The 17,006-nt window shown below is 41.0% G+C and overlaps 1 protein-coding gene across 4 annotated transcripts in view; it reads left to right on the top strand.

Annotated features, from left to right (window-relative positions):
* ralgps2 (Ral GEF with PH domain and SH3 binding motif 2) overlaps nt 1-17,006 on the top strand; it is a 69,103-nt gene that overhangs the window by 16,895 nt on the left and 35,202 nt on the right. For 3 of the 4 annotated variants that reach the window (XM_005732198.1, XM_005732201.1, XM_005732199.1), the window contains exons 2-5: nt 6,597-6,701; nt 7,921-8,051; nt 8,321-8,428; nt 9,181-9,231. In XM_005732198.1, coding sequence (XP_005732255.1) covers nt 7,992-8,051; nt 8,321-8,428; nt 9,181-9,231 — 219 coding nt within the window. In that variant the 5' untranslated portion in view covers nt 6,597-6,701; nt 7,921-7,991. The remainder of the gene's footprint in view (nt 1-6,596; nt 6,702-7,920; nt 8,052-8,320; nt 8,429-9,180; nt 9,232-17,006) is intronic. The other variant, XM_005732200.1, reaches the window with a different exon arrangement.

The raw sequence follows: 17,006 nt of genomic DNA on the forward strand, positions 1-17,006 counted from the left end.
TTTTTTTTTTTTTTTTTTTTTTTTAAATAGGAGAGGTGATTATCCAACTTCTTATCTTCTGAAAATTTGGTCAAAAATTACATGTGCAACATTACAGATGCAGTGGCTTGCTGTGCTGGAGTTTGGGCCCTGCTCATGTGTCTCTTGTTTACATATTTACACAAACCAGTTGCCACACACTGATAGATTATGACTTTATATAAGAGACTGCATTATCTTTTTTCTTCTACACACACAATGAAATATCGCCTTAGCCCCAAAGTGTCTTTTGATGATCTGACACTAAAATGCCTCTGCATTATGCAGTTCAGATGGCAAAGTTGATCAAGCCAACTTATCACCACATGTTGGCTCCAGACAGATGGTTTCTTTCTGCAAAAGCAGTTTATTAGCCACATGATTTTATTCAGCTCTGAGACTGCCACCACCCACACGTCATCTCCGCTCAGCCCACTGATGTGTCATCATGTTCTTAAGCAAGAATCTGTGGAGGAATGCCGCTCATTGTGATGCACCGGGGTCTGTCACTAAGGTGTGATTGATTGATCAATAATAAATGTCTATCCTGTGAGGCTTTCATACTGACAGAAAATTTGTTCATAGAGCTATCAGTGTGCTTTTTTTTTTTTTCTTTTTTTTTGTCCATGTTGTTACTGATGAGAGTAGTAAGTGGTGATTAGCTGGACATTATGGACAATGCTGGGCATCCTCTGCACACGGCCATAAACAACCGGAGGAGTCTGTTCAGTGACAGGTTGCTTAATATATACTGCATAATATAACGATTTCACTCAGCAATTGTGTCTTTACTTGGTGTCCAACAAGAGGTTTCACTCTTGTGCCAGCCCTCAGAGACTCATAGAGGAAGACATAGAGATCATATCAGTTTCCTCTAAGCATTACTGCTCTGACTGACTGCTCTGTTGCCCTATATTGTTACCATGTCCTTTCCTTGTTTAATAGTCCATGCAGGGAATGACCACAGACAACAGTACTGCTGCCAGCTTCTCGCTTCCTCTGCTTCCTCTCCCTCCTCTCCCTCCCCGCTTCCTCTCCTACTTTTTTTTTTCTTTCTTTCTTTCCCCACTCAACTGTCACCATGCTCAGGTCGCCCAGGCCTCAGCAGCAGAGTTGAACTTGGTCCGGGCAGCCTGCCTGCTCCCATTTGGGCCACAAATCAGGCTGAAGTCAGCACACACACACACAGATACACTCAAACTGTAGGCCCTTTCCCTGCCCACACGTGACAGCCTGCCGCTCTGAGGCCCTGCCACATGCCGCTACTCACAAGCTTGGCACTGTATCCTCTCTTCACTTCATTTGATGGATAGTCAGATACAGTTATAAAGACCAGTTGGGCCTTCTATTTGCTTTTGGCAGCTGAGGTTTTGTAGTATTTCATGATTTCAGAGGTTGCTTATAGCTGTAAGTAAAAGCTAGATCACTGTAAAATGTTAACTATAGATGTTATCTATGTCTGTGAGCATTGTACCTACAGAGCCTGCCTGTGTCACTGGGGGATGTGCGATGAGAAAAGACAGAAGACAGCCTGTCTTTAAAGCGTGAGCTCTAATTATCCCCCTGAAAGCTGTAGAGATCAAGCAAGCAGGGGTGAAAGAGCAAGGGAGGAAAGTTTATCTAAAACATTATTTATTTATTTATTTTTAGAAAAACATCAACACTGGCTTAGAATTGGGTTTAGATGTGTGACATGTACGCCCCCTCCCTCCCAAAACAAAAAACACGATCAGCTGATCAGAATCACAATCAGCTGACAGCCATAAAAATGTTTAGACAACTGAAAGACTTGTTGAAGGCATTTAATTGTACGTACAGAAGGTAATTACTTTATATTGTGATATATTCATTATAATTCAGAAATAATTTTATATGGACAGTTGTCTTGAATACCTTTTTTTTTTAAAATTTATTTATTTTTTTACACCTGATATAAAATACACATTTTGTGTTGTTGCTGATGAAGCTATATTGGCCTTTTTTAAAATTCAGACACTGCACACTGATTGGAGGGGGGGATTTGACTCAAATAAGGTTAAAAGTTAAATGTTTTGAAAAAGTGCAGGTGTATTTACAAGTGTAAAATTGATCATCACTTTTTTTGTGCTTCATGTCCTACTTTTTTAAGACCCTCTTTGTCCTCGGCTGTCTATCTTTCCACTACATCACAGTAATTTCCCGTCACAAATAGACCCAGATGCTCATAAAATGATGGCCCACTATGGTAGATGGTACATTGCTGTTAATTCACTGTCTGGAAAATCTGTGGTGTCACTGGGTTCGTTGCCTATTGATTTTCTGAAGAAGGAAAAAACAAAAAAAACCAACGTGCTTTTGTTAGATGATACGGCACCATTAAACTTATTTTCTTTTTGTTTGCATTATGTTGCTCTAATAAATCAGATGCATGCGAGCGTCTTGTCTGGAAGAGTGGCTGTATTTGGGGTATAGAATTATCTTCTCACTTCCTCTTGTGCGAACTTAATAAAAACTGTATCGACCAAGCAACGGGAATACCGCATGCTGTAATAGCAAACTGGGGAATTACTCAAAAGTATAGCCTGTGTGTGTCATAAAATGCAGAAAGTCCCTGCACCCCTGACTGGTGTTTAAAATTTGAGTGGATGGAGAACATTGCTTTTATGTTCACATCAAAGTGTAATTGTAGTGTTATGACAGTTTTTGGTTTCGGTCCTCCTGTTCCTATAAATGTTTTCCCTTATCCACTTCTGCTGGTCTAAACTGCCATGGAGTTACCACTGTCCCGTTATTGATCTTCATGAAGGGCTGAACATCACTGGCATGTTAAGTGATCATGTGAAGGGGCTGTTAGTCGTGTTCCCTCGACAACACACACAGACATTATTGTCCCTCCGCAGGCATTGTCACCAACTTCTGCTTATACAGCCAACCTGCTGAGTGAAAGCGGTGTATATCGATCCATGGCGACACGCTGCTGTAGTGCGTGTGCGAGAGTGTGTGTGAGTGAGAGAGAGAGATAGAGATCGTCCGGGCTTCTCTTAGCTCCAGATCAATACTGTCCTGCTGTCCCCCAGGAGGCTTGATGAGAGCCCAGAGAAAGCGAGAACAACCTTGACTCAGTCTTCCATGGCATCGCATTAAATGAAATGCTACCAACAAGCTCTCTGGTGATTAGCAAGCTTCACATAATGCATGAGCAAAATTAAAAGTAACACTTTCTCTGTTTCTGTAAAGCAGTAGTGAACAGGAAATACAGTCATGTAAGAAGTCTGGAGGCAAGACGGAAGACATGGTTTGCACTTGATGTGTGTGCTTGGCTGCAGATGGTCTGCAATAGGAGTTTATGAGGATATGGGTTTTTGAGGAGTGAGGCTGACAAGATATTATAATATTTTAAAACTATACTGCAGCAAGAACTCAGCCATATAGAGCCATTTCATGTAATAATTTATATAACTTCCATTGCTAAGTGCTGCTGTAATTTTGAGTAATTGTTATGTTACTCTGTTATTTGTCAAAGCACATTTGCGGTTTGTATAATTTGCCCTGTTGTAAATACCATATTATACCAAATTTCCCCTTGTGGACCAAATTTCCCCTTGTGGGACAATTAAAGGATTATTCTATTCTATGCTGCTTTTTATAGCTTCTTTTTAATGTTTAGATTATTTGAGTGATTTAAAAAAATACAGGTAGTAGGTTTTGCGTTTTTATATCTTAAAATTTGAATGTGCAGTGAAGTGTTTCATCTACAGATTTACCCACTCGGAACGTTTTCTTTTCATATGGTAAAGAGGCCTATGATGTATTTGAATGGTGGAGGGATAATTTGCCTTAGAGTTTAAACTTGGACGGTGTGAATGGTATGTATGCGTACTGTGTACTAAAGAGAAGGGGACAGCAGCACAGCTTAATGGGCTGTCACATCCCTCAGTGCACACCTCAACACACTGACCCACTTTGGCTCTCTGACTTTGGCGCATCTGCAGCATGCTTTTCAAACGCATCAAGCCCCACTTCTGCTAGGCAGAGCAGAAAGCACATGTCTGTACTGAGCATGTAGACCGTGACGAAGAAGAGGTACTGCAGTTTTTATCATAAAGCACAGCGGAGGAGAAAAAGACTTGTTTTCAAATGACTGTGCGCTTCAGAGGAAATGCTTCCATTATTGTTTGCTTGCTAACAAGACCTCCCTTAGAGAGAGAGAGAGAGAGAGAGAGAGAGACACACACACACACACACACACACACACACACACACTCTTAATGTTTAATAGTGAGAACAGATTGAGAACCGATGCTCGGCCTGCAGGACTGTTGGGTGTCAAAGAAAAGGCCTTTAGTTCTTTAGACGGAGACTGGCAGGGTTGGCTCAGTGTTTCTGTTAACACTAAATGCTACACAAGTCTCGTGTGATCCTTTATTCAGTCTCACAGCTTGTGACCTTTCCTCGATCACACAGATCCGTGTTGGTGCTGCACATACCCATTGTGCTCATTTCCAACTCCCTCTTTTTATTCTTGGACTTCACTGGAGTAGCTTTACATGATTGTTCTAAAGAACTTTCTTTTGTTTTGTTTTTTTAAATTTAAATCTTACCTTGAGAGCCCCCCCCCCCCTCCCAGTTTATCCATCGTCTGAAACAAGCCTTTTTAGTCCTGTTCCTATGATAGTTTGCACCTTCCTTTCTTCTTCTTATTGTAAGCATACATACAACAAAAGTAAATAGGACACACATGTGAGTCAACTCTCTGCATTAAAATACAGGAAACACCTGGTATTTTAATGCCAGGTGTTTACTGTTTCCATGATGCTGGGCCATCTGGGATGCACTGCTACAGATTTGTCATGGGTGTCTTACACAAAACATCTTACGTCTAGAGCAGTTCCATGGGTGTATGGGTACTGTAACAGAGTTACAGCCACCCCATGTATATATCATATTTTCACCAGATTAAGACGTGGAACTTTCCGTGCTTCTAACGAATGAATGACTAAAATAATCTGATTATCAATAGTTGATAAATTTTCGCCTCTCACTCCACTCCCACAAACTATCACGTGCAGCGCAAACCCTCAGATTTATTTATCTTAGTGTATGTTTGCATTTCTTACTAATCAGTGCTTCCAGCTTGAATATATAATGCTGCCATAAAATAAGGTTGAGGTGAGGATTAAAAGGACAGGAGATGAGCAGTTTAAGCAGGACCTAGGACATGTCCAATGGAGGTCATGGAAGACCTGTTTTCATGGCTACTGGAGGTAGGAATGTAAAAGGTCAGTGCACGATGTGGAATGCGGCGTCACATGCACAGATACGCTGGCACGTGCATGACGACAACACACACAAAAACACTCGCTAATACGCATTATGCCCTTCAGTACTGAGGCAGCCTGGGCCTTTTGTGTGTGAACTGCAGTATGTGAATGTCAGAAGGTAGTCTGGAATTCAGTGAATACAAGGAGGGAGAGGCAGCCAATTCACAGAGCAAAGTCTGATTGAACGCCACTTGCTATGCAGTCTTATGAGTCACATTTAGCTTAACGACACGTCCTCTCCTGCAAGCTCCAACACGAGTAGTTCTACTTTCTGTCACTCTTCCTCTTCTTATTCCAGTCGTGCCCTCTGCAAGGTTTATACTTGTGATGTTGAGACGTCAGCCCGTCTTGTTCCCACACACACACCTGTGCCTTATTAGTGCGCACATGTTTTTCTGCCAGCTGACATTATAAACATTCCCTGGGCTTGAACCTCAGAAAGCCCAGCATTATGACACGCCTATGTGGAGTTATGTCACCAAACACAGCACATTTCAGCTCAGCTGACTGTCAGGTGTGTCAGACACAAGGACATTTAAATCAAGAGCACCAGCTAGTTGGGATTGGATAGGGTAAGGCAATGAGTCAGAAGTGATTGTTAATAGCGGGAGGTGTGGATGTCGGAAGAAGCTGTAAAACTAGATGTAAACTAGCTAGGATGGTTAGTGACAGCAGACGAGCAGAAACCTGCTGTTAGCAGAGGCTGTTTACACTGCTCTGGGTTGATAACACTTTGACTATAACACACCGAGGACAGATGTGAGAGCTTGTTAAAGCTGTGTACACAGATGCTATTTCTGTCTTCCTAGCACAGAGATGTTTGTATGTATTTATTTATTTTTTATATTTAACGAGCTGTGTGACGCAGGGGGGGGCGGAAATGAAACCCAAGTGAGACAAACATTCATTGTCTTATTTATTTGATTTTATCTATTTATTTGGGGTCATGTCTTTATAGGCTTATGTTAGCCAAAGTTTGAAGTTTATTTTGGATTATGGAAATCTTAATGTAGTGTTTGGGAAAGGTAACAAACAGAAATACTGACTATCGTTATAACCTGGAGGGAATAGGAGATATACCATGCTCCAGTCTAGCACAAGCTTTTATTGCTTATCGTAGTGAGACACCTACTGGCTGATGTGAGTTATGGAAAGAGTCTGGAGGCACAGAGGGAGACAGGATTTCCACTGTGTGGGTTTTTACTCGTGTTCAGAACAATCATGGTGCTTTTTGTTCTTTTCCCCCTTATTTCTTTTGTTCCTGTCATTCACACACAGACAGCAGAGACCAGCCTTGGAGAACGATAAAACTCGATAGACAGACGAAAACTGAACAACAGCCCAACTTCACTTAAAGCATTATGTACATCTGACACCCATCTGGTAAGTGTGGCTTTTTTTCTTTTTCTCTTTAAAGAATGTCTAGCTTTTTACGTTGCCTGAGGATCAACTAAATTTTTTATTTTATTAAGTCTATGAAATCATAGATTGATGCTTAACCTCACAAGTGATATTTTTTAATAAATGTCTAATTTGAACCTAAATAAAAGGGCAACACACACATCGGTATTGGGCCAGGAAATAAGATAATTACAGATGTAGTATTTTCATATACAGCAGAGTCAGACTTGTAAACACAGGCCAGCTATTGCTTCCTGTAGGATTATGCACTTTGTCAAACAATGTGAGGATAGTTTACATGATATGCCGGCGTTTGCTGGTATATCTGTCTTGTCTCGGCAGAACTGTATAAGGAAGTTAATGGAACAGGCCACTTGATGAAAACACAAACAAGTAGGCAGTCAGGCGCTCACACACCTACAGGCCTCTGCTGGCCTTCGGTATTCTGAGCAGCTCCTTATTTTTCATTATTGCTTCTCAGTGTGCTTTTGGCTAATAATGGTCTCCAAGGTGTTTTCAGTGCTGAGCAGACAAGAATATTAAATTGTGGTAGAATATTAATAATATATCACTCAGTGATGTACGAGGATTAGATTGTCTCCAGTTTAATATTTACAATTCATATTATTATTATTATTAAACGCTTCAATAACCCCTTTGTGTGTGCGTACACACACCCCCGTTTACATAGTTATATGTAGGTTGAAAATAAAAGTGTAGAATGGTTTTAAGACTTTAGAACAATGTATAGATAAAACAACAGCAAAGACAAATGTTTGGTAGCAAATCTGGCCTGGATGGAAGCCAGTGAATTGGTCGGGTAAGCTGTTTACACTCACGGACCACAAGCCCCTTTCACAGAAGATCTTTTCCTAATGCTCACCTTAAGCTCCTTCTGTCCCGTCTTTCCTCAAGCATAGTAAAGGCAGACTATAAATGTGCACATCCATATGGTGTGCACAGGCATTCTGGACCAATAGCTGAACCTCACAACCGTTTAACCAGCATTTCTTTACATCATAACTAATTTCGAGAGGGTACATTTTTCCTTGTAGTTGCGACAGTATGTCTAAATCAACCCATTTCAACCAGTAGATGGCGCTCTGTTTGCAAGATGAGCAGTTTGAATGCTGCTATTAATGATCAGGATATCGTGCGCAATTTGCTCACTGTCATATATTTTGTATATGTTTTCTGTCAGAGGGCCGGGCGGGCTTTGCTGTAGCTGAGGATGATGAATGGTCTCCTGCATTAGAGCTAGATGGTGTGGGAATGATGGACCTCCCTAATGGCCAATCCAGTATCTCCACCAGTGCTGCCACAGTCTCTGAGGTAAGGCCTCATCCACGTCAGTGTTTTAAAATGCAGCCTGTGTATACCTTAACTATGAAAGGTTTTTGTGTATAATTATTATATATTAGTATTAGTCAGCTGACATATTAAATAATAACATTTTAATATATTATGTTTAGTTTTTCTTGGTGTTCATTTTACAAATCTCAAAACCTTACCAACATCACCACTCTTTTTCATTTGGTAATCCAATTCTCAGAAGCCCAGCCATCAGTTTGTGTGTGTGTTTCTGTGTGTGTGACTTCCAGAAGAGCAGCAGCTCAGAATCTCTCAGTGATAAGGCATCTTCAGAGCTGAAGAAGAGTTTTGACGCAGTTGTGTTCGATGTGCTGAAGGTCACTCCTGAGGAATATGCAGTAAGTGAATTTTCTGCATTTCTGTTACAGTCTCTTCTTTTCTGATTAACCTGCATAAATGAGGGGTTATAAATGTGCATATAAACAAAAATCCGATGTGCTGACTTAAGACGGGAGGAGATGGGGTGATGGAGGGGGAAATGGGGTCAGAGTTTGCATCAGTAATAATTGATGATGTCTGGCAGTGGCAAGCAGCTGCTGACAGTTCCCACAGCTGCCTCTGCCCCATTTTCAGTGACTTTTCAGTGTCATGTTTGGAAAAATAATAATACTAGTAAAAAAAGAAACTCAGAACAATGTCACATTTTTGTTGAACTAGCTTTACCTTACAGGATATTCACATGAAAAGAACATAATCTTTTGAACGTCTGCAAGCTTTTTTAAATACGTGTGCTTGTCTTGTTGTGTCCCATTCCACCACAAGAGGTCACTCTTGGTCTTATTTAATCAATCCCTGATCTATTAATGTCTTTCAAGGTGGTGTCAGGTAAGTAAAGGAGTCTTAGGAGTAATGGGTTGTGCATTATCACAAGCCCAATTTAAAAAAAAAAACAAACAAACAAACAAACAACAAAAAACCCCCCAAAAAAAACAAAACAAGGAAAAGCAGCATTTCAGTTGTTGAATTGTTATTACATAAACCTTCTTTATGGCAACATGGAACTTAGAGGAATTGTTATAAACGTTAGTTTGTGTAAATATTTCAATTTGACCAAAGTATATCTAACAGGTGCCTTTTTGCTCTCCTTCAGGGCCAGATTACACTCATGGATGCTCCTGTGTTCAAAGCCATCCAGCCAGAGGTGAGCAGTTAATGTGGAGAGGAAAAACGATGTTAACGGAATGACAATTATTTAAACTGAGTGGGAGGACTCAAGGGAGCTTTTTGCTTTACTGATGAGCAACTTTCAGTCCTTTGGGGCATTTGAAATCTTTAAAAACGTTTTCACATATATATTGTTGAAAATGTAAGACTGCACTCTCTGTCAGCAATTTAATTTAAGCAAATTTGTGGCATTGTGCATGTTAGCTAACTTGGGTTAAGCGTCAGGTTTACTTGGCTTTTATAACTTCAGAAGACACTTGAGTACCTTGTTCAACAAATGAACTTGTGCCCTTTGTTGATTATAATAAATAACTTCATCTTAGACTTAAGCATTGCCATATTTAGTTTCTGACATTCACTTAGTTTAGAATAGCAATTTGAAAAAAGGTGCATCAAAACTAGCAGTGGCCATTTAAGTGAAACGTGAAGACAGTAGACAGGTTTCTAAGAGGGGTGTAGCAGCTGGATCAGTTGTATTCAAAGCCAACCAAAACGAGTACACAAATACAACACGAATGTGCTAATTTTATTCACTGAAAGATAGAAATATTACTTCATCACAGATAGAGCTCAGTGAGTTAAAAACCCTGTAGTAGTAACCAGTATTTCTAGTGGATGACTGGAAAAAAGTAGTCTACTAACAAATCCAAGAGATTTGTGCCATGAACTGAAGGGTGTGTGTAAAGAGATGACTGAGATAAAGAAAAAGACTATGTATTAAACCTGTGATAAAAAGGCTAGTCATAATATTCTAATTTGTCAATATTTTTTGCCTAATTTGGAGTCGGACACTTGGCCAGTGTGCAGTCAGTGTATTCCAAAGAGCAGCGGTATTCCTGTCATCAGTCATGCTCCTGCCTCTGGTTTGCATTTTCATGTTGTTTGGGGTCACTGGCCCGTTGCAATATCAGTCCCTCTCTACAAAAATAGATCCAGGGAGTGCTGATTGTCATGGGCTTTCCTCCACAGATGCCTGACCACAAACTTGTTGAAATTTTATGGAGCACTTACACTCAGACTGCCAAGTGCTTTGGGTCATGGTCAGATCATGCTGGGATAACATGGGTTATTAGGTTTTGTGCAAACTTGAATCCATCTAAGTTCAAGTGCAAACTGTCATCAAGGAGAAGGGGACAGAGCAAATCTGAACTCGGTGTGCATTTTTAGAAACATTTTAAAGCTTGTTATTTGTCATGATAAACCGATTAATAAATTAAAAATGAACGTAGGAAATTGCGTTGGTGGCCAAGGTAACTTCTTTGTACATACGAAGTTTCTCCATTGGTGCCCCCAGACTTTTAAACCACATACATTAGGAATTCCCCCTTGCCATGTTTTTCCTTTTCCCTTTCATACATAGGGTACATGTGGTTTATGTCTAACTGTCATGTTTTGCAATAGTAAGCCACTGTGATCACAGCTCCCACGCTTTGTCATATGTCAGTTATGCGAAAAAAGGCCATCTGTATCTCGCGTATTCTTGCACACCATTTCTGTTGTGAACGTTAGACCTCATGATTTGCCCCTGTTGGCTGTCAGGCCCTTTCCTGACAGACATGGATAACCTATGTTTAAGGTTGACCGCAGTGATCTTATAAAAACTGCATACAGACCACAAGCACATTGTAGCGTGACTTAGTCTGACTCCTGCTGTGGCATATGTGCAACATTTGCATTTCTAACAGCTCATAACCTTTCTGGCCTGATATCAAGCCACGTTTTAATGAATTAGGCTTCATATAGTACAACATGCCCTTTTGAGTCTTGCAAATAGTTTGTGTTTGAGCAGTGGAAAAAGGGAAAAGAACAGACGGAAGTTCCTTAGTAGCAGCAGGCTTTGTCTGTCGTGTTTGGTTTGTTGTGAAGTACCTTGCAGACTGACGTGAAGTGGGAACGAAGGGAAAGTGAACTAGAGGCATTTGGAAAGGAGCCACTGGCCTGATTGAAGAGGCGTGCTGAGAGGGTGATGAATGCCGTAGTGTACCATATGTAGAGTGACCCAGCAGGATCTTGGCAGGTGGTAGAGTGGACTGGTAAGGCTTTTTATGCTCTCACTGTGCTTTTGTTTCAGGAAACTTGCTGAAAAAAAAAAGTACATGTCCAAGCTTGAACAGAACTGAGAGTTTCCAGTGCTGTCAACCTTCCTTCCCCTCCTCACAGACACATGATGGAGGAAAAAAACCAAGCGTGTGTGTTCAGGCACTCCTGCCAGTTCGCTCTGTTCACTGGCCAAATAGGAAACTGTTAAATTACTTTTTTTTCCTTTTTTTTCTTAAGTTGTGTAATCTTGCCTTTTTTTTTTTCTCCCCCAAACCTACGCTCCTCAAAAAAATTAAAGGAAAAGTTTTTAATCGATGTATAGCATGAACTCGATTAAACATCTGGGATATCGATCTGGTCAGTTAAGTAGCAGAGGGGGTTGTTAATCTGTTTCAACTGTTTTTTTAGTGTTAATGAAATTAACAGCAGGTCCACTAGACACAACACTCAAAAAAGGAATGCCTTTACGGGTGGCGGCCACTATCATTTTTTTCCTTTCTCATCTGTTCTGAGTGTTGACTAGTTTTGCATTTGGCTAAAGTCAGTGTCGCGAGGCGCTCAGGTACTCCAGCCCCCCAGGACGGCACATCAATATTTGGTTTATCGCCAGAAGGTTTGCCGTGTCTCCTAGCACGGTCTCAAGAGCATGGAGAGAGGCAGTTACTCTAGGAGAGCTGGACAGGGCTGTAGAAGGTCAAAACCCATCAGTGGGACGGTTTCTGCCCCTTTGTTCACAGGGGAACAGGATGAGCTCTATAAAATGACCTCTAGCAGGGCACTAGCATGCTGTACATGCCCGTCTGCACTAATTGCTGGATCTCATCTGCCCTTAAACTTAAATTTCCTTTTGAGGAACAGGACAGAGTTGCAAAGAGCCAAATTTGGCGAGAGATGACTCAATACTCTGTGCCAGTGCATGACGGCTTAATGACCTATGCCACAATTCCAGTACTTTGGAGTAAAGGTTCTACCTGAAATGTCTCAGGATGTAGAAAACGGCTGTTTACATTCTGGTTCGTAACCACAGACCCAGCTCTCTTATCTCATCATCTGTCATCACAAGTGATTCTCAGTGGGTCAGGTTGACCCAGCCCTCCCTTTAACTCGATGTTTTCTCCTTGGGCAAGTTCAATGGAAATGTGCACTTGGTGATGATTGTGTTCCAGGGAGAGAACTAAACCTAGCGGAAGCATCTGAAGTCGTATCGATGTGCAGAAGGAAATTACTTTAAATGGTGCATTTAAAGCAAAATGCTTTGATTTAATTTTTTTTAAATTTAATTTCCTATAGATGTCTTTATGGCAGTTTTTACATTAGATAATCCAAGCTTGTCCAATAGCAGTTTCATGGTTGAGCTGCTCTGTTCTTCCAGTCCTGCACTTAATTAACTAATAACTTCCCTAACTACATTAAATTGGCTGAAATGACCATAAAGTAGCTGTAACTTGACCTTTTGGTGTTTGTGTTCTAGCTTTTTTGCTTTCCTCTCTCCATAAACACATCATAACTGTCTTAACATAATAATGTGAGAGCTGGTGTGAGACAGTAGGCCACAGAGAGAAACTTGCATGCATACATGACACACAAGCAGATATTCTGGCATGACCTTGCAATATTTGCCCCAGACAATATTATAGTAGAACAGAGCTTCTCAGTAATTTGTGTATTTTGGTCATGACTTGAAGCATATGTATGGAGAGGAGCTTGAGAGGTTGAAGAAGAAAAGATAAGTCTGTCACAATAGCTATAAAAGATTACACGGGACCTGTGGATATATACAGCAAAAATGGTGTGGAGAGATGCTATAATGTCTGGCCAGCCACTTTGAACAGGAAACATAGTTTATTCTATTTATCTTTTGATTGGAAAAGCAGCGTGAGCGTCAGGTTTAAGAGATCAGAGTATAACATGTCTGTCCTTCACAGCAAACACAGAATCTAAACACATCTGCTTCCTATGATGCGTAAGTGACAGCTCATAAACCTCTGCCAGACCTGAGGGTTGTTGTAATTTACTTCCACTACGTAATGGACCCTCATCAATGCAGTACAAAGAGAAATTAACAGAGCTTGAGAGCATTGTCAGTGTCTTTGTGCTCAGTTTGGAGCACAGGTATAAATAATGGAAACACCAGAAGATTTTTTTTTTTTTTTTCAATGGTAAAATAATCTATACTGCAGACCAGACTGAGCTACAACCCCCAAATGAATTTCTGTTGTGTTCCTTGGCTGTTGGTTTGCCATTAAAGTGACAAGATGGATCACAGAGAGAGCGGGAGGAATGGATGTGGGGGTCTTGTTGCAAATCTTTTTCTCTCATTTGAACTTACAAAGTATTGACTACTAATGGATTTTAGCGTTGGCTGGTGTTTATTGTTTGAACTGGAATGTATAGCTGCTTGCTATAGTATGGTTGATCAGCTGACAAAAAGGGGAAAAGTAAAATAAAAAAGGTAAATTATAGATGAATTTGGGTGAAATAAAGTGACAGTGGCTGACTTTTTCACCCTTCCTTTTCTCAGTTTTTCAGTCCCAGCAGGGTATTTCTAATTTCATAATCAGATCTCCAGCTGGATATTATGAAATAAAAGCTGCGGGGGAAAAGTAGTTGAGTGATGCAGAGCGGATTGAGAGGCAGAGGGTTGCCTTTTTGTTTTTAACACACAGTCATAACAACAGCCAAGTACGTAATTTTGTGGCTTTGGCTGGCAGGTTTTGCTCCAATTCTCAGGGAACTATCAGATTGCATTTTACGTACCGCTGAAAAGTATGTCAGATCCTCACGTCTGAGAACCCAGAGCAGAAATCCTCAGAACAGGCTGACTTGTAGTTGGACGCAAGTTGTGTTTGTCTTTCTCAGGCCTATCTTGGCTTAGTCTCTTCCAGCCCTGGATGCCAGATAAAGTAACGTTTTCTAAAACGTTCCCCCCCTTTTGCTGTCCATACAATTACAACTATAAGAGAAGCATCACGTAAAGGTTTCTGTAGGTCCCTGTAGATCTGCACAGGACTAATGTAGAGATTAAACTTTAATTGCTGCACAACAAACGCCGGGGGAAATCTTTCTTACACTGCAGCCTGTCAGCATGATGATCTGGACATGTTGATCACAGTGAAAGCTGGAGAAAATAATGCTTTGGTAGTAGAGACAGAAGAACCACATGGACAAATTTTCCATTGTCAGAGATGATTTAGTCCAGTTTTACTGCAATATGGTCTTAATTATATTTGATTTTTGTGTAAGCATATATCATCTTTGACAAATACAGTTTGATGTCTTCTTTATAGCAACACGGCTTCTTCTGGTTTGAGTATAATAAAGCATAAAATGCGTGTACTGAATTACATAAATAAATGTACTTTTAGAAAAGTAATTCTTTCCACGGTGTGTGCATAACCAGGTAATGGGGGCTGCTGCTGCTGGCTTGAGTTCCTGCCAAGTCTATAGTTCATGACTGTCTGAGATGAATGTATTTTTTAAATTTTTTTATTTTTTTTGTCTTAAGACAACAGCAACAAAATAGCAAATCAATAGATTCTAACCTCTCGATCGGCGCACAGACAACCAGAGTCCAGTATCGGCCCTCCTGTCACTTAAACTCTTATCTCTACAGTCTCCTCTCTGCTTTTATCAAGCTTCATTTCAGTTTCACTGCCTCCCCTTTCTCATCTTACTTCTCTTTCCGTTCTGTTTCTCATCTTCATCAGCTCTTCCTTTCTTGGCCTGTGGGCTTTAACTGTTTCCTTGCATCTCGACACAGGTTTCCATTAACAGAGTAGATAAAAGAATTTTAAAAAAGGAAGTGCTGTGATAGCTCACGCGAGCTCATCGCGAATGGTGGCCAAGCAGCAGCTTATCGTTTTATTTAGCTTTTGCTAAACAAACCAAGTCAAACTTTGGTGATTATGAAGATGTATATGGTCTGTTTTTTTTAAGAAGTTTTAAGATTGTTGTGGCTGATGATGGTGTCTCATTTATTTTAATGTCTTTGGTTGATGATACCCTTTAAACCACCTCGGCTATTGTTTGTCACTTGTAGGTCGTATAATCAATCGTTCAGCCAGAGGTGACTTCAGATTTCTTTAACAGCTCTTAGTTTAAGTGTACAGACCCAACAATGTAAATGTATCTGGCTCCTATCAGCCCCACGGGACTGCGCTTTAATGAAAATGCTGCTCAGCCAGACCAGCGTGTGGAAACGACAGGCTGTCTGTGGTTTGGCGTAGCAGACGTTTCTTTTTCTTTTACTGCACTCTTTTACTGCAGAATTTTAAACCCTCTCCTTACCAGAGCTGCTTTGTGAAAGCCCTTCTCCAAACACTCAACTGTTGTCAGAGTTTGTGGTGCCTTAGTGTGAAATGAGGCTATAAAGGACCTGGGAAAAATAAAGGGAATAAAATCCTAATGGCCTAATGGTCTCACATGAGGAAACTGGACTTAAATGATTTCAAACACGGATGGGTGGTTAAATTAGAAGACTGGCCCAGGTGGTTTAGTGATGAAGGTTTTGTACAAGTTGTTTAAATTTTGTTGCCTTCCCGAGTGACGACAAAACACCAACGTCTGTCTGTATGCCCCCTTTTCAGGTGTTCAGCCTACCTGGGTGGGCAAGTGGTGGTTTGAGCACACTAGCGCTACCACTTCCTAACTGTGTGTTTGTTTTAGGAGTCATCACCAAAGTTATGTGGAAGTGAAGGAGAGAAAAATGATTGGCATTATGTCAGGACACAAGGAAGCAATTATTTGAAAAGGACTGATGTAAAATAAACAATTAGGGCACTATTTTAGCTGTATCCTGTGACGGGGACGGCACAGTTAAACACACCGGAGTCCCCGCGTGGTCTAATAAAACCTTGTGGGAAGATGCTGTGTTAGGGTTTCTGCAGTGTTTTATTTTACAGCCTCACTACTGTGCCTGCATCTTTGCTCCATTGCACTCCTTTTTCCTTTACTCGTATCCTCATCCTGACTCAGGCAAAATGGATCCCAAGCATCACCTCGCCCACGCACGAGTGTCTGCTTTTAACATCTGTATTTGATATGTTGTATCTTTGCTCCCACCGGCGGATTCAGCTTGGAGACTCACCGTTGAACGAGCACAGCTTCTCTTTAGAAGTAGACACGGTGATACGGTCCAGTTCAGGGAGCTGCGAGCAGTTGGGTGGAGATTGCTACTTCCAGACAGTCAGACTGCCTCACAGGGGGTATTGTGTGGGGGAGCAGCAGTCTCTTTCAGCTGCTTATATTGTAGCCTAAGTCAGCCATGCTGGCAGGGATTAGCAGGAGAGCTTGCACAACATTTTTCCTACTGTTATGTCAGTGTCCCTGGATTGTGGACAGCCTGCAGGGGCCATACAAGGTCCCGGGTTCCTGTTGCAGTGCAGTGTGTGGTCTCCAGCTTTACCTAATCGCTGAGGACATCAGCTGAAAGCCACACTCACTCTGGCCTGGTATTCAGAAAGAAATTAGTCTTTTAGGAGGGGATTTTCTTTGTTTACCTTCCAAAAATCACATTTTATTTTTCTTTCGATAACGTGTACCCTAATTATTTTCCAAAGCAGCTGAAGCTGCTGCTCCTCTTTGTGCTGAAGTGATTAATTGAGAATGTTTTGACAGAAAATCAGTGAGCAGGCATTTCAGTTGCCCACATTAAAATGATCCACGATGACAAAAGCCATTCCAGTGCTAATTACATCCTCTTACATGTGTGTC

The sequence above is a fragment of the Pundamilia nyererei genome, unplaced genomic scaffold (assembly GCF_000239375.1).
Source record: "Pundamilia nyererei isolate P.nyererei 1_Seehausen unplaced genomic scaffold, PunNye1.0 scaffold00046, whole genome shotgun sequence".
In the NCBI taxonomy this organism is placed as follows: Eukaryota; Metazoa; Chordata; class Actinopteri; order Cichliformes; family Cichlidae; genus Pundamilia; species Pundamilia nyererei.